This window comes from Nomascus leucogenys, chromosome 8, assembly GCF_006542625.1.
Source record: "Nomascus leucogenys isolate Asia chromosome 8, Asia_NLE_v1, whole genome shotgun sequence".
Classification (NCBI taxonomy): domain Eukaryota; kingdom Metazoa; phylum Chordata; class Mammalia; order Primates; family Hylobatidae; genus Nomascus; species Nomascus leucogenys.
In genome coordinates, this window is record NC_044388.1 from 88,736,982 (window position 1) to 88,759,785 (window position 22,804).

At 40.3% G+C, this 22,804-nt stretch overlaps 1 protein-coding gene across 3 annotated transcripts in view; it reads right to left on the reverse strand.

The window, feature by feature from the left end:
* Positions 1 to 498: 498 nt before the first annotated feature.
* Positions 499 to 22,804, reverse strand: part of INIP (INTS3 and NABP interacting protein) — a 34,438-nt gene continuing 12,132 nt past the window's right edge. Inside the window, exons 3-5 of one of the 3 annotated variants that reach the window (XM_003264006.4) lie at positions 10,319 to 10,421; positions 4,744 to 4,834; positions 499 to 2,858 (exon numbers count right to left, since the gene is read on the reverse strand). In XM_003264006.4, coding sequence (XP_003264054.1) covers positions 2,763 to 2,858; positions 4,744 to 4,834; positions 10,319 to 10,421 — 290 coding nt within the window. In that variant the 3' untranslated portion in view covers positions 499 to 2,762. The remainder of the gene's footprint in view (positions 2,859 to 4,743; positions 4,835 to 10,318; positions 10,422 to 22,804) is intronic. The other 2 variants (XM_030817632.1, XM_030817631.1) reach the window with 2 other exon arrangements.

Sequence of the window (22,804 nt, forward strand, 5' to 3'; positions counted from 1 at the left end):
CAGGAGATCGAGATCATCCTGGCTAACACGGTGAAACCCCGTCTCTACTAAATATACAAAAAATTAGCCGGGCATCGTGGCGGGCGCCTGTAGTCCCAGCTACTCGGGAGGCTGAGGCAGGAGAATGGCGTGAACCCGGGAGGCGGAGCTTGCTGTGAGCCGAGATGGCGCCACTGCACTCCAGCCTGGGCGACAGAGCAAGACTCTGTCTCAAAAAATAAATAAATAAATAAATCACATGAGTACTTCTAAGCCTAGCCAGACCGCACTACGTTCCAGGATGCCTCTCTCAGGCCACTACTGCATTCTGGCTCGCTTGATTGATTTAGAGACCGGGTCTCACTCTGTTGCCAAGGCTGGAGTGCAGTTGTGCAATCATGGCCCACTGCAGCCTTAACCTCCCAGACTCAAGCAATCCTTCCACCTCAGCCTCCCAAGTGGCTGGGACTTCTACGCATGCACCAGCACACCTAGCCAATCTTTTTTTTTTTTTTTTAATTTTTAGTAGAGACGGGTCTCACTATGTTGCCCAGGCTGTGGCTTGCTTTACAACTATTGGTCTACCAGAATAGGATCCTCTGCACGGTGACCTCCTAAAAGAGCAGGTGCCAATCACCTTTGTGTCCCCCAAAGCACAGTGCTTTATCTGTAGGTATTAATAAACACCTAGGAAATTGAATTGAATTTGTGACTCAAAGCAGAGGGGTGGAGAGAAGTGCTTCCTAGCCAGGACTACAGGATTTAGGCCACATCTATTTAAAAGGCTAACAGACTAGAAAGGATACCACTGGTAAAAAGATCTCTTTACCTGAGCTACAAAAGTCATACATTAGGTAGAGGCTTCAATAGTGTAGAAAATGTACTAATGTGTTATCTCCCTAGAGACAGATTTAGAACCATGTCAGTTATGTTGCCGATCACAGAAAACAGAAACCTAGTGAAATTAACTCAAGACAATGAGGGCTACCATAAGGAGGCCCAAGGAGTAGTTGGATGGACCTGAGGAAGGACAGGAGCCAGAGGTCCCCTGAGGAGCTCTGCGCTGCAGAAGTAAGGCAATCCTCGCTGCAATGGTGACCATTACAATGGGGACGGTTGCCACCTCATCAAAATGAAGGAAATCAGTTCAAATTCTCAAAAAAACCTACATGGCACAGCCAATTCTAGAACTGTCCACCCTTGCTTCACTTGGTTTGAGTAGGATGGGGCTGTGTGTTGGAAAATATCTAAGGAAGAAGGGGGGGAACAAACTCTCTGAAAAGAAAGAACTTTCACTAAATATTGACCCAAACTGGAATTTTCAGTTTTACCCTACCACCAGAGAGGATGGGACTCAAGGCCAAGATGAGGTCAGTTACAAAAAGTTATATAAAATACTCTATCTGTGATACAGTGTAAAATATCATTTCAATCCTATTAAAAGTTAAAAAAATGTAGATTTTAGCTAAATGACCTATAAGTTTCAGGGATCTACAAACCCATGCGTGTATAAATATATCACGAAAATCTGTACAAGATATTTCATAGAATTCTCTATCTCATGGTTTTCAGACTTTATTTTGAATCAGATTCTAATTCTGTAGGACTAGGGTAGGGTAGTGGGACAGCATACTTAAATAAGCACCCCAGATACTGCTAAAGATGGGTCATGTTGAGAGACTTTCTTAACCTAATCCCTTCCTACTTAAAGTAATTAAAAAGGAGCTCGACTTGCGTAAGTTTTCTTTTTCTTTTTTTCTTTGAGACGAAGATTCACTGTCACCCAGGCTGGAGTGCAGTGACACCATCTCAGCTCACTGCAACCGCTGCCTCCCAGGTTCAAGCAATTCTCCTGTCTCAGCTTCCCGAGTAGCTGCGATTACAGGCGTGTGCCACCATACCTGGCTAATTTTTTATATTTTTAGTAGAGACAGGGTTTCACCATGTTGGCCAGGCCGGTCTCAAACTCCTGATCTCAAGTGATCTGCCCGCCTTGGCCTCCCAAAGTGCTGGGATTACAGGCGTGAGGCACCATGCCCAGCCAAAAAGTTTTCAATTAGAACAAAAATGGAAAATAGAACCACACAAACTCATCATTTATGTGGTAACACTAAATAAGAGGATGTACAATTAAAAAAACTACCACATTTCCTATTATTTTTAATTGCATTTAGTCACAACATTTATAAGAGCATATGTTTATAAAAGATGGTTAAGACTGGTTAGTAATTTATTCTTGGGGTTTGTTTTAAAGTGAAAAAGGGGAAGTAGTTATAAGTCCAGAAAGAATTATTTCAGGATGATATATGTTGACTATAAACTCAAAAGGTATACTGATAGCAATCCTATAAACAGCAAATATGGATGCAATTGATTTAAGCCTATTGGTTCATTTTTTAAAAGCACCCTTGTTTCTTTAAAGTTAAGTACTATAAATGATTCTTGAAAATCTACTGTGGACATGATATATTCAGTCAAACTTGCTAGGAGTTGGGGAATGATTTCGTGACCATCCAATTCAGAGTCTGAATGACAGTTAAACAGTATTACAAAAAAGTTACCGTCACAGTACATAATCAATTCCTTGGACGATACAGCTTCCACAGCTCTCATCATCCTGGTTACTCTTCTTTCTGCTTTCACTTACACATTCCTTTCTTTCAGACAAACAAAAAATATCAAAGTTCACCAAAATTCTTAAAGTCACAGTTCATATAGCACTGAATGATAGTAGCTTTGGCATTTGATATTACAAAGTCACTTTTCCATCGCAAATGTTTTCTTCATTCTGGGTCAAGGCGAGGTAAAACAGGAAGAATAAGGTTCCCAAATGCAGAGTCTTGAGTGATGAAGTATCCAGATGAATGTGCATGAGCATGCTGGGAAAGATTAAAAACAAAAAGGCAATTAAGCTATTAAATAGAGTCACAATTCTTCGACCAAGGCATTAAAATTACTTATTCTTTCTGAATGCTTGAGACCAAATTTATTTGTTTATTCATTTATTTTTCATTGTTATGGTCCAGATGGAATTTATTTTAAAATCAGTTCTTGGCTGGGCATGGTGGCTCACACCTGTAATCCCAGCACTTTGGGAGGCCAAGGTGGGCAGATCACAAGGTCAGGAGATCGAGACCATCCTGGCTAACATGGTGAAATCCCGTGTCTACTAAAAATACAAAAAAATTATCCAGGTGTGGTGGCGGGTGCCTGTAGTCCCAGCCACTCAGGAGGCTGAGGCAGGAAAATGGCATGAACCTGGGAGGCGGAGCTTGCAGTGAGCAGAGATCGCACCACTGCACTCCAGCCTGGGTGACAGAGCAAGACTCCATCTCAAAAAAAAAAAAAATTAAATAAATAAATAAATAAATAAATAAATAAGTTCTTCTGCTGCTGGTTGTGTTTAAATAGACAGGAAATGGATAGTAATACAGAATCTGGGTTAACAAGTTACACCAAGTACTCATTTATCATCCTCTCTATCTACCCTGTGATTGTCCTCAGTCAATAAGTGACTCAAAGACATGAACTGTTTTGTTCCTTCCAGTGAGGAAAACAAGTATCAAAGATCCCAAAGTACTCTGATCTTGGTCAACAAACCAGGAACTTGAGAAAGAGGGGTAGTAGTTGGAAGGAGAGGGGGGAAAAGGCAGTGAGATTACTGGTGATTAAAATACCAACATTTGGTAGAGAATGTTGGAATGTAAATAACAGAAAACCACCAGTAACTTCCCTCTGTCATTTAAAAAAAAAAAAAAGACTGTTTTTAGGTCATCTAAAGTGAATGGAGGGCTGGGCAATGGTGGCTCACACCTGTAATCCCAACACTTTGGGTGACTGAGGTGGGAGGATCACTTGAGGCCAGGAGTTTGAGACCAGTCTGGGCAACACAGTGAGACCCCATCTCTACAAAAAATTAAAAAATTAGCTAGGCACAGTGGCATATGCCTGTAGTCCCAGCTACTTAGGAGGCTGAGGCAAGATTACTTAAACCCAGGAGTTTGAGGTTACAGTGAGCTATGATGGCACCATTGCACTCCAGCCTGGGTGACAAAGCGTGAGACCTTGTCTCTAAAAAATAGATAAATAAAATAAAATAAAGTGAGATGGTCTTCATAATGTTCCTTCCAATTCTGGGATTCTAAGGTTTAAAAATACAAGTGATTAAATTATGCCTATGGAAAAAAAATGTCTTGTGCAAAGTCTCTGGAAATCTTAAATTATTCAAGATGAGACTGTAACACTAAAACTATTACTCTGAAGAGTATCTTTTTTAACTGATGAAGCACCACATTTCTAGTCCTATAGTAAGAGTTAGCTATTAAATATTCCCTGCACAACAGTTGTGCTGAGCATTTAAAAAAAAAAAAATCCAGGCAACAATAATAAACAAATACAACTATCAAAGGATGTAATGACATGATAGATTTGAAAAAAAATGCATGTACTATTTAGCCAGTTCAATTTTTAAGATGATTCCTGTCCATCAAAATATCTTAAACTCTTTTGTGCACAAGCAATCCCTTGGCATGTAGAAGCACAGAATCAATCATGACCGAGTCAACACCATAAAAGATACTTTCATTACTGCTGCACTGGTCCTTCAAATCCTCTGGGCTTGACTGAACATCAGCAAACCATTGCAATTATGTGTGGAACATTTTTATTGATATTGCTCCACTGAAATATAAAATAACTATGTGCTGGCTTCTGAGACCGAGGAAACCTCCACCGAGGCAAGAATGTCAGTTACACTTTGCTCACCTGCAAAGCTGCCTTCTGTTGGGCTGCAATATGCTGCTGCTCAGCGTGATCCCGGAAGTCCTTATTAAGAGAGGGTCTCGAGAGTGCAATGCTAAAATGGGAATCTTGGTTACTCGGCTGCTTAAGGCAGAAACATCCTTACTTTTTTTTGGATAGTAGTAAATTATCTTCTTTTTTTTAAATTGAGGTATCCTTGACAAAAACTGCATATACTTCCAGTGTACAATGTGATGTTTTAGTATTTGTATTTGTTGTGAAATGGTTAAATCAAGCTAATTAACATATCCATCACCTCACATACTTACCATTTTTGGTTGTGGAACATTTAAGATCTCTTAGGAATTTTCTTAGCAAAAAACTGTCTTAGCAATTTTCAAGTATGTATCATTAACTATAGTCACTATGCTATACAGTAAATCTCTTAAAGAGATGTCCTTACTTCTGAATCACAACTTTTCATTATATATTCTTTATAGGGGTAAAAAAGACCTCCAAGAATAAGTCTTTTTTCCTTCTCTCACTATCTTCATGAATTTATACAAGAAAGTCTTTGTTATTTACTGAGATTTTAAATGATCTTTTAAAAATTTATCTTTTGTTTTTTTGGAGACAGAGTCTCACTCTGTCACCCGGGCTAGAGTGCAGTGGTGCGATCTCAGCTCACTGTAACCTCTGCCTCCCAGGTTTAAGCCATTCTCGTGCCTCAGCCTCCTGAGTAGCTGGGATTACAGGTGTGTACCACCAGCTATATTTGATTTTTGTATTTTTAGTAGAGAAGGGGTTTCACCATCATTGTGGTCAGGTTGGTCTCGAACTCCTGACCTCAAGTGATCTGCCTGCCTCAGCCTCTCAAAATGCTGGGATTACAAGCATGAGCCATCATGCCCAGCCTAAAATTTATAATCTACGGTCTCCTACTTTCAAACAGATTTGAGATACAATGATCTATCATGATCTCTATTAACATTATTTTAAAAAAACAGTAAACCACAAGATATCCGTCAATGGTAAAACCATATCCTTTTGTTTTTATGATTACTAAACTTGTTCGTGACCAGCCTGGCCAACATGTTGAAGCCCTGTCTCTACTAAAAATACAAAAATTAGCCAGGCATGGTGGTGCACACCTGTAGTCCCAGCTGCTCGAGAGGCTGAGGCAGAAGAATCGCTTGAACCCAAGAGACGGAGGTTGCAGTGAGCCGAAATCGCGCCACTGCACCCAGACTGGGAGACAGAGCAAGATTCTGTCTCAAAATAAATAATAAATAATAATTAAACTAAAGTTATCATAACCATGTTCCACATAGGTAGAACTATTATGAATAAATAATCAAACTTAGAGATACTTACCAGATTCTACAGCAGCTACTAGATGCGTAGCTCTGTACTGAACACTAGGGGTATATGCAAGACAAGAGGCTCACAGACAACAGCAATCCTGATGAGGTGTGATGTATATTAATAACAGGAGAATAAATAAGGACATTTAATGTATCTGGAAGGATAGTGGTCTGGAAAATGTTATAAAATGTAGACCTTATCCTAACAGTAATAGGAGACCTCCAAAGAGTGTTAGGCAGCTGGGGAGTTACATGATCAGAAGTATCACCCTCTTGGCCAGGTGCAGTGGCTCATGCCTGTAATCCCAGGACTTTGGGAGTCCAAGGCAGGAGGATCATTTGAGCCCAGGTGCTCAAGACCAGCCTGGGCAATATAGTGAGACCCCATCTCTATAAAAATAAGATTAACCAGGTATGGTGGCATGCGCCTGCAATTCCAGCTACATGGGAGGCTGAGATGGGAGGATCGCTTAAGCTTGGGAGGTCTGGAGATGGTGCCACTGCACTCCAGCCTGGGTGACAGAGTGAGACCCTGACTCAAAAAAAAGAACTATCACCCTGTAGTTCAGAAAGGCCACTATTGCACTACTGTGGCAGACAGTGTTGGTCACCTCCTCAACAGCTGTTTGTCTCCTTTCCTCCTGGCTGATGGAACCCAAACTTGGTTCAATTATCAGTGGTCACATGCTTCAAGGCAGGCCAGGCTCATGCCCCAGGGGGTAGACCTTGATTGATGTGAGACAATGTCATTCCTCTAGCTGGTTTCTGGTTTAGGCAAGAGAAAGGTACATAATCTGGGCAACCAGACTTGATGGGTGTCTACAGGAAGGCTTCTGAGAGTGTTTTCCTCACTCTTACAAATGGGACACACCATAGGAAACTTTCAGGCTTTTTCCTCTACAGGTGGCTCAGTGCGGGGTGATGCCTAAGCCACTGCAGTCATATTCTGGCCTGAGGGAGCCACTGACCCATGGGGTAAAGCGGAAAGGAAAGATGAATGAAGCTGCATCACTAATGATATTGTGGCCACTGAATTAAGCTACTCTGGAACTACCTTATCTTCACACTCTTGGTTAACACATACCCAAATGTTTATGCCAATTTTGTTATATTTCTGTCACTTCCCAATTAAAGCTTGCTAAATGACACAACTGATGAATGTATTCAAGAAGCGTAAGACCACAGGAAATCTGAAGCAGTTATAATAATTGAGGCAAGAAATGAGAGTGGCCAGGAATCAGGATAGCATCAGTAGCAATGAGGAAAATGGACAGATGTGAGACACCTTTCGAAGTATAATCACAAGAGAATGGTGAATGCTTGGAGATGAAAGTGAAAGGAATGGTAAACAATTGAAGTTCACATTTCTGACCTTGTAACTAGTAGATGGCAGCCTGAACCATTTACTGAGACAGGATACACAAGAATATTCAGTAGCTGATTGGAGAGCGGGAAGGGAGAATGAGTTCAGGCTGGGACATACTACATTTGAAATGCCTGTGGACATCAAAGTAGAGAGTCCAGGAGGCAAAGGTGTGCTTAGAAGAAAGGACAGCCTAGAGCTGCAAATGCGTAAGTGATTAGCACGTAAATAACAGCATGTGGGAAAAGATGCAACTGTCCAGTGAAAACAGGCAGGCTAGGAAGCCTGGTCTAGAACAGAATTCGAAGGGCTGTCAGCATTCAAGGGACAAATAGAGAAATGTCCACAAAAGAAATTAAGATAGTCTCCTCCTACTGTTTTATATTCTCCAAGTGAGCAAATGGAAGCCAAGGGAGTACTTTAAGAGAGTGGGCCGGGTGCAGTGGCTCACGCCTGTAATCCCAGCACTTTGGGAGGCCAAGGTGGGCAGATCACTTGAGGCCAGGAGTTTGAGACCAGCCTGGCCAACATGGCAAAACCCCATCTCTATCTACTAAAATTACAAAAATTAGCTGGGTATGGTGGCATACGTCTGTAATCCCAGCTACTTGGGAGGCTGAGGCACGAGAATCACTTGAACACGGGAGGCAGAGGTTGCAGTGAGCCAAGATTGTGCCACTGCATTCCAACCTGCACAGCAGAGACCCTGTCTCAAAAAAAAAAAAAAAAAAAAAAAAAGAAAAAAAGAAAAAAAAGAAAAGAAAGAAAGTGATCAGTGGTGTCAAATAACGCTAAGATGTCTGATAAGAAAAGGACGCTGGTCTGCCAGATTTAGCATGGGAAGGTTACAAGAGACCTAGGCAAGAACATTTTCCTTGATGGAGGGCCTGGAAGTCAGACTGCAGTGGGTTGAGGCATCAATAAGTGAGAAAGTAAAGATGAGTACAGACAATTGCTTTAAGAGAAAGACAGAAGAGAGTTAGGGTGGTGGCTGAAGGGGATAATGGATCTTTTTTGTTTGTCTGTTTTAGACAGTCTTACTGTATCATCCAGGCTGGATTGCAGTGGTGCAATCAGCTCATTGCAGCCCCAACCTCCCAGGCTCAGGTGAGCCTCCCACCCCAGCCTCCCAGGTAGCTGGGACTACAGGCACGCACCACCATGCCTAGCTAATTTTTTGTATTTTTTTGTAGAGATGGGTCTTGCCATGTTGCCCAGGCTGCTCTTGAGCTACTGGGCTCAAGTGATCCACCCACCTTAGCTTCCCAAAATGCTGGGATTACAGGCGTGAGCCACCATGCCCGGCAATAATGGATCTGAGGGAAGATACTAAATATGGCAGAGACTGAATACTTATAATAAAGATCATCAAGCTACCTAAATTTGGCCTACTTTGCAGAATGATTAAAAAGTGGGGCACTAGCAGCAATTGCAGTAATAAAAAACCATACAAAACTCTTAAAAAAAAAAAAAGGCTATAAGGGCTAGGTGCAGTGGCTAACGCTTGTAATCCCAGCATTTTGGGAGGCCGAGGCAGGAGGATCACTTGAGGCCAGGAGTTTGAGACCAGCCTGGGCAACACAAGACCTCACTTGTCTCTACTTAAAAACAAAAAAAATTAGCCAGGTGTGGTAGGGTGCGCCTGTAGTGTGACATACTCAGGGGGGATCACCTGAGCCCAGGAGACTGAGGATGTAGTGAGCTATGGTTGTGCCACTCCACTCCACTCTAGGTGACAGAGTAAGACCCTGTCTCAAAAAAACAAAAAGTCTGAAGGTTATGAAGTCTATAGGGAAAATTAAATATTCTAGATAGAATGTTTACAATTTAATCAACTAAACAGTTTGTTAGAAGTCTGACTAGGAAATGAAGGGAACCAGAATATGTCACCTAAAATATGCTTCTTTGATATAAAAATTATTTTTGAGCTGAAAGCAATTAAGAAGCAGCTCAGTTAATAGGGTTGCTTAAAAATAAAAATAAAAGGCAGCAGCAAACTGAGGAAAAGCTCTCTCTCTCCCCTCCCCACTTTCTGCCTAAAGACAGGATATAACTTTTCCTCTACTGGAGACAAGTCTAGACTCTTAGCCTAGGGACAGCGGCAGAGGACTGCCAACAAGCCTTAATCCATTCGTTTTCTCCATATATTTATCTTCTCAGTTTCCCACCCCCAGAAGCCTAAAATCCCTTTCGTTTGTGCCACATTTATTATTCTTTGTTGAAGATGCTATATAAGTAGAGTTCTAAGCTACGATTTTGAGTTACTTTTCATTAAGGTTTCTCCCTTGTGATGTGTGCTGCATGCACTCATAAATTTGTTTTTCTCTTGTCAATCTATCTTTTGTTACAGAGGTCCCTCCCAATAAGAACTAAGTTGGGCACAGGTAAAGTTTAGCCTCCCGTATACAAATAAAACACAATGAGTAGATTGCAGTGTTAAACAAAAAAATCCTTGCCAGCCAATCTGAGTCATTTGGTCCAAGAAATTTTTATATCACTGAATATAAAAACCACATTATAGGCCAGGCACGGTGGATCATGCCTGTAATACCAGCACTTTGGGAGACTGAGGTGGGTGGATCACCTGAGGTCAGCAGTTCAAGACCAGCCTAACCAACATGATGAAACCCCATCTCTACTAAAAATACAAAAATTAGCTGCGTGTCGTGGCAGATGCCTGTCATCCCAGCTACTCGGGAGGCTGAGGCAGGAGAATCGCTAGAACCCGGGAGGCGGAGGTTGCAGTGAGCCGAGATTGCACCATTGCACTCCAGCCTGGGGGACAGGGCGAGACTCCGTCTCGAAAAACAAAAACAAAAACAAAACAAAACAAAAACAAACAAACAAAAAACCCACATTATAGTGTCAATACCTAGCTCCAGGATGATTTGTTGAAGACTGGTTCTGCATAAGTAGTTTTCTTTTCTCTTTGTCCAGTTCTGCCAAGATTGCAACTCTATTTTTGTTTTGAAAACCTAAAAAAAAAGAGGAATAGGAGAAAAGGGAGAAAGAAAGAGAGGAATAAGAAACATTTTAGACATATTTTTATAACCTAAGCCATCTAGAACCAAGAAAGCAAAACTCCTATTCTCTAACATGATAATGAATTCACCAGTTAAGTACTTTCCCTAAATGGTTACTTCTTCCCTCCTACTTCCCAGCAACTTTAACAGCATAATTCATGAATACTTAAGCAGAATCAAATTATATTTGAAGTGTAGCTGAGGACTTTTAAGAGTTAGTTCTAAAGAATTTTAATCACCAAGGTATAAGTTACAGCATTTGTTTTTTAACAAAATCTTTGAGGACCCAAATGCTGCAGGGGCCTGTGCAGTCTCTATCCTGCAGAGTCAATCTTTGGGAGGGCAGATGTTCTTAGTCTTCTATTTGAAGCCTCTTTCTGCATGCCTTTTTCAGGGGGGAAAAAGCAGTAAACATACTCAGATCAAAATATTTCTTTTTCTCAACTGCTTCCATTCAGATATGTTGGACAATTGTTAAAGGAACATGTCAAAGAATTTCAGCTGACCAGAAAGCAATTCTGAGAAAGAAATGGAGTGTTACTGACAGGATACAAAGAGATATGGTCTTTGTCAAATACTTAATACTGAGCTGGATTTTCAGCTTCAAACTTACATAAGATATAGGGTAGAGGTTGCCAAGTTATGGCCCAGGAGCAACTCCTATGTTTTTAAAATCAGAATTAAATACTAACATTGTAAACATTGAGAAACTGTACACTAATTTCTCAGATTCCTAGCTTCTCTTGAAATATATTTCAAGACCTGGCAACAAGTAAGTGATCTATATGCCCCCACGGCAACAATTCACCAGAACTAAGAAATAGTTGTCCCCTTTAGCTGGGCACTCTCCAGCTCATTACATTCCTTATCACCTTGTTTACATTATCTGTAAGCATTTGAGTTTCTGATCCCTAATTTAGAAAAACAAAAAGAAAGATTAAAGGACTGGAAAACAGAACTACAGAGAAAAAAAAAAAAAAGATAAGGATGATGATGGCTCAGGAGACTGGAATCATTAGGCCAGAAGAATGAATATGGGAGGAAAGCACATTTTCCAAGCAGAGCAGACCTAGGCACTCCTAAGGGTACCCACATGAAGGAGTCTAAGAATTTTATACTGATTATAAACAGGAAGAATTAGGTGGTAGGATGCAAACTTTTTCCTCTCCTTGGGAGAGGAGCAGAGACTAGCTAGGGATGGTGTAGGCTGTACAAGGAGTATTCATACTCCTTTTGCAGTGTTTTCAGCTAAATCTGTTCTTCAATCAGGCATTAGCATACTGTCTGTGGCCAGGATTCTGGGCAAAATAAATCTCCGGCACATTCATTTCTATCATCTCCCATTTTCCCCTCCCTGCCCACTCATGCTATGTCATCAAACTCTAGTAATAGCAGACTACCTCTATTTGGATAAGATAATTCAAAGAAGAAGAAGAAGAAAGAAGAAGAAGGAGGAGGAAGAAGAAGGAAGAAGAAGGAGGAGGAAGAAGGAAGAAGGAAAAGGAAGAAGGAAGGAGGAAGAAGGAAGGAGGAAGAAGAAAGAAGAAAGAAGAAGAAGAAAGAAGAAAGAAGAAGAAGAAAGAAGAAGACGGAGGTCTTGCTCCGTAGCCCAGGCTGGAGTGCAGTGGTGTGATCATATCTCACTGCAGCCTCAAACTCCTGGGCTCGAGTGATCCTCCTGCCTCAGTCTCCCAACTTGCTAAGACTACAAGTGTGAGCCAGCATGCCCTACTAATTTTTGTATTTTTTTTTAGAGACAGGATTTTACCATGTTGCCCAGGCTGGTCTTGAACTCCTGGGCTCAAGCGATCCTCCCACCTTAGCCTCACAAAGTGCTAGGATTGCAGGTGTGAGCAACTGAGCTCAGCCCATTGTGGTCTTTCTGAATAGAGTTTTCTAAGCCTTCCAGGGTATTGATCATTTACTCTCATCCTAACCCCGATCCCTTTTTCCTGCCTGATCTCTTAGAGCTTAATCTTCCAGTAGAAGAAGCTCTGTGGGGCCTTTCCATGCTGCACGTCATGACCTGCTCCACCCAGTCTTATAGATAGGCATGTCTCGAGAGAAGTCTTCTACTCAAGGAAAGATTTAATACAGCTTTGAGGGACAGAGGAAAAACCAAACTGTTTTTGGAAGAAACAAACTATTCTCTACTCTCATTCAACACAAAACTTCTGACACCAAGCGATTCTTTAGTGGACACCAGCTGAGTGTCCTATAATTCAATTCTGACACTATCTACCTGGAGATAGTGTGGGGCCCCACAAGCTGAGGCTCAGTTCTACGAGACTGCTTGCCACTTCAGATGCCAATGGCAAGTAGGCAGTAGGTTGTCACCTATGCCTCTGACTGACTGGCTATAAACCGGGGGCCCCCATGACTCGCTCCTTGGATTTGGTTAATTTGCTAGAGTGGCTTACAGAACTCAGGGAAGTACTTTACTTACATTCACTAGTTTATTAATAAAGGGTATTACAAAGGTTAGACATGAATAGCCAGATGAAGAGATGCATCAGGCCAGGCACGTGGGAAGGGACACGGAGCTTTAATACTCTCTCCGGCACACCATCTTTCAAGCATCTTCACATGCTCAGCTATCCAGAAGCTCATGGGAACCTTGTCCTTTCGGGGTTTTATGGAGGCTCCATTACATAGGCATGATTGATTAAATCATTGGCCATTTGTGATCAGCTCAACCTCACTCCCTCTCCTTTCCCCGGAGGTCAGTAGGTGGGACTGAAAGTTCCAACCCTCAAATTATAGGGTTGGTTTCCCTGGCAACTAGCCTCCATCCAGGGCCTATAAAGAGTCATCACATTAGAACAAAAGATGCTCCCATCACCCAGGAAATCACAAAGGTCTTCAGAGCTCTGTGTTAGGAAATGGGGTTCAAGGACAAATATCAGAGCAAGGCTGGTGGCTCATAACTGTAATCCCAGCATTTTGGGAAGCCAAAGTGGGAGGGCCACTTGAGGCCAGGAGTTCAAGACTAGCCTGGGCAACTTAAAACAACTACAAGATGTTAGGACATAAATACTAGGTTGTTTGGACCTGACTATGTACTAAACAGAATGGTTATGCAAGACCTTGTGTCTACAAAAAATTAAAATTACCCAGGCTTGGTGGCATGTGCCTGTAGTCTAGCTACTTGAGAGGCTGAGGCAGGAGGACCACTTGAGCCCATGAAGTAGAGGCTGCCGTGAGCCATGATCGTGCCTTTATCACTCCAGCCTGGTCAACAGAGCAAGACCCTGTCACTTAAAACAAAACAAAATCAAATATCAGAACAAAACATTCTCCTAGTACCCCTACTGCTCAGGAAATTATAAGAGTTTTAGGAGCTCTATGTTAGGAACCACGGTCAATGACCAAATATGTTTCTTATTATATCATGGTATCACAACAACCAAATTCCAAGAATGTATTACTTACACAATTTAGGATTCAGTAAGAAGAAATGAGGCAGAACAGAAGTAGGAAATACTAAAGTTTGAATCAATGAAAAATTCCTCCCAGTCTCATATCAGACTTATGAAAACATCATTACCTATGGAAATCCTTCCATAAACAGTTGTTATTTGCTTAGGACAGTTTGCTTAAAGTATCCCAAAACAGGCAAATTAATTCACATTAAATGAAATCATTAAAGTAGGCCGGGTGCGATGGCTCACGCCTGTAATCCCAACACTTTGGGAGGCTGAGGTGGGTGGCTCATGAGGTCAGGAGATCAAGGCCATCCTGGCTAACACAGTGAAACCCCATCTCTACTAAAAATACAAAAAATTAGCTGGGCGTGGTGGCGCGTGCCTGTAGTCCCAGCTAGTCGGGAGACTGAGGCAGGAGAATTGCTTGAACCTGGGAGGTGGAGGGTGCAGTGAGCCGAGCTTATGCCACTGCACTTCAGCCTGGGTGACAGAGCGAGACTCTGTCTCAAAAAAAAAAAAAAAAAAGAAATGATTAAAGTAGTCCTGAAAGGCTCTTTCCAGCTCCAACACATGAAGGTTCCATAATTTTCCCCAAATGTCTGCCGCTCTGAAAACCTCAACTATCTTAATATTTGTGACATTTATGCCTGTGTATGGCAATGTGATGGTAAAAGGAGCCATATGTAAATAATAACTGAAACTTTGTCAAAATAATGTTAAGGAAACATAATTAGCAAAGCAATATATAATTACAAGTCCACTGATTTAGAGAATCAGAAATAACAACTAGAATCAGAAATAACAACTATCTGGCAGGGATGGAAAAATGAGAGCAGATATAAAAGTGTACCCCAACCCTGACCCTACTGCCATTTGGCGTGCAACTATGTATTTCAATATTAATATGTTTCTTCAAACCAAAATGGAGTTAAGAGATCCTTAGATTCCCAGTTTTAACAAAGCTGGTCAGATAACTACCTTGAGGAGCAGAAAAATGGTCTGTCTTGTTCTCATATTTTAGAATACCACAGTGACTCTCATATAATAGCCTTCTTTCCCTCCAGATACAGACGTAGAGAAGGGAATTGTTCTTCAGACTTCAGTAATGTTTGAATTCCAGGCTACAGTATTCTTTTCATTGATTTTCTGAATTTCTAGGTGTCTTAATACCTGAGACATCTTTTAGGAAATTATTTCTTATTTGCATTATTATTTTTATTTAAAAACAGGCCAGGTTCAGTGGTTCACACCTGTAATCTCAGCACTTTGGGAGGTCAAGGCAGGAGGATCACTTGAGGACAGGAGTTCGAGATCAGCCTGGGCAACATAGCAAGACCCTATCTCTAAAAAAAAAAAAAAAAAAAATTTTTTTTTTTCAATTAGGTGTGGTGCTGAATGCCTGTAGTCCCAGTGACTCAGAAGGCTGAGGCAGGAGGATCACTCGGGCTCACTGGAATAAGCTATGATGTGCCACTGCACTCTGGCCTGTGCAGCAGAGCAAGACCCTGTCTCTAAAAAAAAAATAACAAAATTTTTAAAAAGATTATTTCTCTTTAGTAGTAATCAGAATTTAAAACGTATAGTAGTCACCCCATATTCGCGGTTTCAGCTACCTGTGGTCAACTACAGTACAAAAATAGGTCAAGGTAGTACAACAAGATATTCAGAGAGAGAGAGAGACCACATTCACACAACTTTTGTTGCAGTATATTGTTATAATTGTTAATTTTATTATTATTGTTGTTAATCTCTTACTGTGTCTAATTTATAAATTAAACTTTATCGTAGGTATATATGTATAGGAAAAAATAGAGTATATAAAGAATTCAGTACCATCTGTGATTTCAGGCATCTACTGGGGTTTTTGGAACATATTCCTCCTGGGTAAGGGGGGATTATTGTACAGATGTTTGTCACATAATATTAAGCAGAATGGGGTGGCAACTCTAAAAACTCTATCCATGAGAAATTTCAGTTGAATGTACCTTTGCACTTGGTATCAATGACTTGGTCAGCTATGTGGATTCCGATTGGGTAGTCTAATTACTTTAAACCAGAAGTTCCCACAATTTCTTGGTTCACAGTGTGCCTTAGTATCTCAGCAATGTTTGCATGACACCCCAGGCCAACAAATACATAACCATTCTGTTTAGTAAGTAGTCAGGTCCAAACAACCTAGTAAGTATTTGTGTCCTTACATCTTGTAGTTGTTTTAAAAAATAATACACATAATGTGAAATAAAAAATATTTAATTTCATTTTTAAATAACCACAATTAATTACTTACTAATGGATGTGTGCCTGGGCTTTGTATCACTTTTCAAACCTTGGAATCAGTTCAGACACCACCAATCCTCATTCTCTGTTCCACACTGATTTTCACATAGTAGTTGTTGGTTATCAAAGCAATTGCTAAAAACCTAACTTCGCAAAGATATGATGTCATTGAAAGGAATGGAGTGCACTGTTGAAACTGTAAACTATCTCAAACTACTTCATGTGGTGTCCAACTAGTATAGGTAGTTTTGTGTTTGCTTTCAAAACAATTTTCCATGAGGCCTCTGGGATTTTTCCATGGGGTCCTAGGATGCCATGGTGTATAGTTCACAAACCACAGCTTTAGATCTTTTCTTCAACCACTACCCAAGCAACTGAATGACAATTTCTCTCCCATTTTATCAGGGCAATCTTCAAAAAGACTTATAAATTAGGTATTGTACAAATAAAGTGCTTAAAATATCTTCCAACTATTAAAAAATCTCTTATAGATGCAGAGACCCTCTCTCTACTGACAATGACCATCGTAAACCATAAGTCTCAACTCATGTTTATATAATAAAGGATATTATATAAACATAACTACTATAATTTTTAGGCATTAAGTTAAAACTGCCTATATTTGACGATTTTCTACCTACAAAAACAATTTTAGATGATTCATCAACTTTTTAAAAAATTACATACTTGTATGTCTTGATTGGCTTGGTCAAGAAGGAAGAGCCTCACTTTCAAAAACTTCATGCATGTTTGACAATCAGAGCATAGGTAGGTATAGTAACCTCCCTGTTTCCGTGGAAATCAAAGGCGGAAATCTGTAACTATAGGCTCCAAACTAACATTAATATAGTTCCTGGCCAAGAGTGGTGAGCTATGCAGTGAGCTATTTTTGCACCACTGTGTTCCAATCTGCGCAAAAGAGAGAGACCCTGTCTCAAAAAGAAAAAACAGAAAACATATATATATATAAAATTTCCTTTGACTGTTACTCAACTATATATTAATATGGTTATAAAAGCAGCCCACTGACCAGGAATGGTGGCTCATGCCTGTAATCCTAGCACTTTGGGAGGCTGAGACGGGCAGTTCGAGACCAGCCTGGGCAACATGATGAAACCCCGTCTCTACTAAAACACAAAAAATCAGCCAGATGTGGTGGCAGGCACTTGTAATTCCAGCTACTCATGAGGCTGAGGCACAAGAATTGCTTGAACTGGGAGGTGGAGGTTGCAGTGAAGCCAAGATCATGCCACTGCACTCCAGCCTGGGCAACAAAGCGAAACTCTGTCTCAAAAAATAAAAATAAAAATAAAAATAAAAGCAGTCCACTAAGGAGAGTTATGTTGTTCTCATATATTGCTCTATTTACTACTTCATAGTGAGCCTGTTACCCAAATAAGAAAACAAATCATGCTCTTACAATGAATCAGATGGAAAGGTGTAAAATACAGGTATTATTGATTTTATAGAACAGACGTTTCCCTAAAAGTTATGTAATACCAATTAAGGTAAGATAATTATGGGAAGCCGTGTTTAAGTATACTGGAATGTGTCATTTAGAGGAATCCAAAAGTGAGTTCTTTGTAAAGTGAAGAATGTTTTCCAAGGGAAATTGGCACTCTCCCATTTGTATATACAAATTGCACATGCTTATTGTCAACTAAAGGACAAGACTTGTTTTTTCTCAGTGGAGACTACTACATTTTTAGAAGATAATTATGTGGTTCCATCTTTTCAGCGATTAAGAGATACTATAAATATAAAATATGGCCAGGTGGCTCACATTTGTAATCCTAGTGCTTTGGGAAGCTGAGGCAGGAGGATCACTTGAGGCCAGGAGTTCAAGATCAGCCTGGGCAACACAGCGAGACCTTGTCTGTACAAAAAAAAAAAAAAATTTAATTTAGCAGGGCATGATGGTGTGTGCCTACAGTCCCAACCACTTGGGAGGATGAGGCAGGAGGATTGCTTGAACCTAGGAGTTCAAGGCTGCAGTTAGCCATGACTGGATTGTGCCACTGCACTACAGCCTGGGCAACAGAGTGAAACTGTCTCAAAAATATATATATACACATACATACACACACACACACACACACACACACACATAATTCTTGAAAAGCAAATTTTAAAATTTGATAATGTCTAAATTTTGTCATGAGCAAAATAAATGGCCACATTGGAAAATCCTGATCTGTTGTTTACAGCAATATCAATTTCCCTCAAGATTAACTTGTTCACACAAAAATATTTTGGGGTCACTGTCAGTAATTATACATACGTAAAAATTATATGAAGTACAGCCAACAATGGAAAAAGCATTAAAAAGCCTATAAAGATAATCTGATTGATAATGTTCATATGACTAGGAGCACAATTGAGTTTTTCAATGCCCTTCAACATACATAAACTTCTAAAAATTATTTTTTAAAGTGTATAGTCTGATTAGTAATATTGAAAATTACAATCGCACAAAAATATTTTTGTTTTCAAAGTACATGAGAGTGAGGGTGGCATAGGAAAGAGAAAAGTTGTACAAAACGCTCATGTTCCAAATAATGTAAGAATTTTTTTTTTTTTTTTTTTTTTTCAGATGGAGTCTCGCTCTGTCGCCAGGCTGGAGTGCAGTGGCACGATCTCGGCTCACTGCAACCTCCTCCTCCCAGGTTCAAGCGATTCTCCTGCCTCAGCCTCCCAAGTAGCTGGGACTACAGGCACGTGCCGCCACACCTGGCTGATTTTTGTATTTTTAATAGAAACGGAGTTTCAACATGTTGCCAGGATGGTCTTGATCTCTTGACCTCGTGATCTGCCCACCTTTGCCTCCCAAAGTGCTGGGATTACAGGCATAAGACACTGTCCCCGGATGAAAAATTTATAAATGCTAAGAGTTTGATGTAAATATAATTTGACAAACGATTTTCAAATGTAACACCAAGCTGACAGGATAGCTTGATTCAATAGTGTTTGTATGAATTTTTTTTTTTTTTAGTGGAAGAAAATGAATTCAACAAAAATACTGCAAGATATCAGAAGAATATTCAATTGGTCTGGTTTTGTTTAACATTTTTGAACTAGGTTGAGCTTTAAATGAAATTCATTCTACCCTCTTCTCCTCTCATTTTACTTGGCCAAGAACTTTGCCAACTAGTGAAAAGGGGTGAGAGGAAGCATTCCTGGCAGAGGGATCTTCATACAGAAAGTTATATGCCAATATGATAGTGTTCATGGTCAATGCAACCTTATAATAAAGAAAAATGGTAAGATAGAAAAAGATTTAGTAATGTTAAACTGGACTGCCATTATTAACGTATGCCCTAAAAGAAACATGGTCTCCTGCTCTGCCACTACAACGGCCAGCAAAAATGCCTCCCTCCTTATCCTCAACTCCATGTTGAACAGATTTTGGTCTCTAATACTATTCTCCATTAAGAAGGAACCAGAGGCCAGGCATGGTGGCTCACAAGTGTAATACCAGAACTTTCGGAGGCCGAAGTGGGAGGGTCATTTGAGGCCAGGAATTTGAGACCAGCCTGGGCAACACAGTGAGACCCTGTCTCTTTAAAAACAAAACAAAACAATAACAACACAAAACAGAGTTTTAGGGAGAGTACTAGTTCCATGTCTTAAGGCAGGAAAAAAAATATCAAAATGGGATTGGACTATCTTGTCAGAAAGCAAGAAGACTTTAACATTTTTATTTATCCATTTATTTTTTGTTCTTAGAGATGTTTTGCTCTGTCACCCAGAGCTCAAGTGCAGTGGTGGGACCATGGCTCATTGCAGCCTCAAACTCTGGGGCTCAACCCATCTTCCCACCTCAGCCTCCCAAGTACCTAGGATTACATGTGTGTACCACCACTCATGCTCCTAGCTAAATTTTTTATTTTCTGTAGAGACAAGGTCTGTGTTGCCCGGACTGATCCTGAATTCCTGGTCTCAAGTAATCCTTCCACCTCAGCCTCCCAAATGCTGGGATTACAGGCGTGAGCCACTGTGCCCAGCCAAGAAGAATTTTTAAAAAAGGTCCAAGGGTAAGTGCTAAAAGGACAAAGAAGCCAGTTTGAGGTTAGCCAGGCTGTCACAATTTGAACATTAAAAACAGAATAATAATTACAGCTAAGTGGAATAAATTAAGTCTGTGATAAGCCATGAATTCATAATGAGATGCAAAAGGGAAAGCTAAGATACATAAAAAGATAGTTGTAAAGAAGGGTGAAAATAATAGGGTATCCAATGTCTTATTATATTAATAACTAGGTTGGTGTTAATACTTAGGTGTTTTGTTTCTCCTGTTAAGTATATGTCTATTTATGAAGTATAGCCGTGTACTTTTTTGTTTCAGTACAAGGAGGGTAGGGTAGATACAAGGAATTGTGTGTGACTAAGCCAAACAGTTCCAAAAAAAGCAGGTCACATACCAAAAACAAGAAATTCAGATCAGCACAGGCCCTAACACATACAGCAATATGTATTTTTAAAGGAGACGCAGTGGCTGATGAGTGCCTATGATCACACACAATGACCAAGTAGACATTGTGAGTTCTAAAAGGGTGAATTAATCCAATATCCTAGAGAGCTCACAGTACAGACCTGATCCCTGATTGCTCAGGAAAGGAAACATCTATAATTCCTGGCACCACTGCTACCAGAAAAGGGCAAGTTATAATGACAACAGAGCACTGAGCTATGAAACACTGATCACACAAAAAATAAAGAATATTTCAATTAATGGAATAACTCTAGGCTGCAAGAAACTAACAGTCTATGAGAGAGGCATGAATTTAAAAAAAAATCCTCCTAAGCAGGTAACATTCAATTATAGAGGAGAACTAATGCACACCAACACGACTTTAGGTTGCCCATCAACACAGCCTTTGGGTAAGCTTTAGGCATAACCAAACTTTGTGTTTTAATTGAGAATCAAATCCATCAACAACTCTGAACTCTCGTAATTTGAAATTTTGCTTTGTTTTGGTAGTGGTAAGATTACTGTAACCTACAAAGGTATAGAAAAATTACTATAATTCTGGAAAAGTATAGAAATAGAAATCTGGAAGAGTATTATAACTCTAGGGAAATATAAAAATGCAAGTATATCAGCTGAGTGCAGTGGTTCATGCCTGTAATCCCAGCACTTTGGGAGGCCAAGGCAGGAGGTTCACTTGAGCCCAGGAATTCAAGACCAGCCTGGGCAACATAGTGAGACCTCGTTTCTACTAAAAATAAGAAAAATTAGCTGGATGTGGTGGTGCACACTTGTGATCCCAGCTACTCAGGAGGCTTAGGCAGGAGGATGGCTTGAACCTGGGAGGTCAAAGCTGCAGTGAGCCATGACTGTGCCATTGCATTCCACCCTGGGTAACAAAGCGAGACCCTGTCTCAAAAAAAAAAAGTATAGAATGAATAAATTAAACCAACAGGTTAATATTTTAAAATACATTTAATTTTAAGTAAATTTTTGACCACTATATAAAGTGAAGTTTAACAGACAGTATAATTAATTATAATTGTAACAAACTGTTATTAAACATAATTTAACTAAATAAGCTTATAAACAATGTCTAAATGTTTAAAAAAAATTTTTTTTTGAGACAAGGTCTCGCTGTGTTGCCCAGGCTGGAGTGCAGGTGGCATAATCAAGGCTCACTGCAGCCTTGACCTCCCCGGCTCAAGGCATCCTCCCACTTCAGCCTCCCAAGTAGCTGGGACCACAGGCATGTGCCACCACACCTGGCTAATTTTTAAAAGTTTTTGTACAAATGGGGTCCCCCTGTGTTGCCCATGCTGGTCTCAAACTCCTGGGCTCAAGTGATTCTCCCACTTTGGCCTCCCAAAGTGCTGGAATTACACGCATAAGCCACCACACCCAGCCTAAATGTTTAAAAAAATTTTATTTTAGAACTTTAGTGTATTAGATTAGTAGATTTACTAAACTGAGTATTAAATTATGAGCAGTGATGAGTATTTTTCTCCATGCCCCAAATATCTTCAGACATTAAAGAATGAAATGGAATGGAATGCTTGGGAATTGGCAAATAAATACAAGTGACTCTAGCCCAAATTATGTGTGGAAAAAGCAGTGAAAGAAGCAGCTGGGAAGGTTAAGAAGGAGCCAGATATTTAGGGACCTTGTATTACATGTAGATTCTTAGCTTGATCAAATAGGCAATGGGGAGCTACTGAGAGTATTTAGAAAAGGAAGAGGCAGAGATCAGTCTTGGCACGGTGACGAACACCCTCTGGTGGTAACAGAGAATAGATTACAGGGTAGAAGAGACCTGCCGCAGGGAAAAGTTAATCCAGGATCAGAGACGGGCAGTGAGATAGAGACTTGTTCAAGAAATAATGCAATATGAAAAGTGCTCAACTCCATTGATCATCAGAGAAATGCAAATCAAAACTACAGTGAGATATCATCTCACCTCAGTCAAAATGGCTTTTATCCAAATGTCAGGCAGTAACAAACATTGGCAAGGACGTGGACAAAAGGGAACCCTTGTACACTGTTAGTGGGAATGTAAATTAGCACAACCACTATGGAGAACAGTTTGGAGGTCCTCAAAAAACTAAAAATAGAGCTCACTGAAGCCTCAAATTCCTGGGCTCAAGTGATCCTCCTGCCTCAGCCTC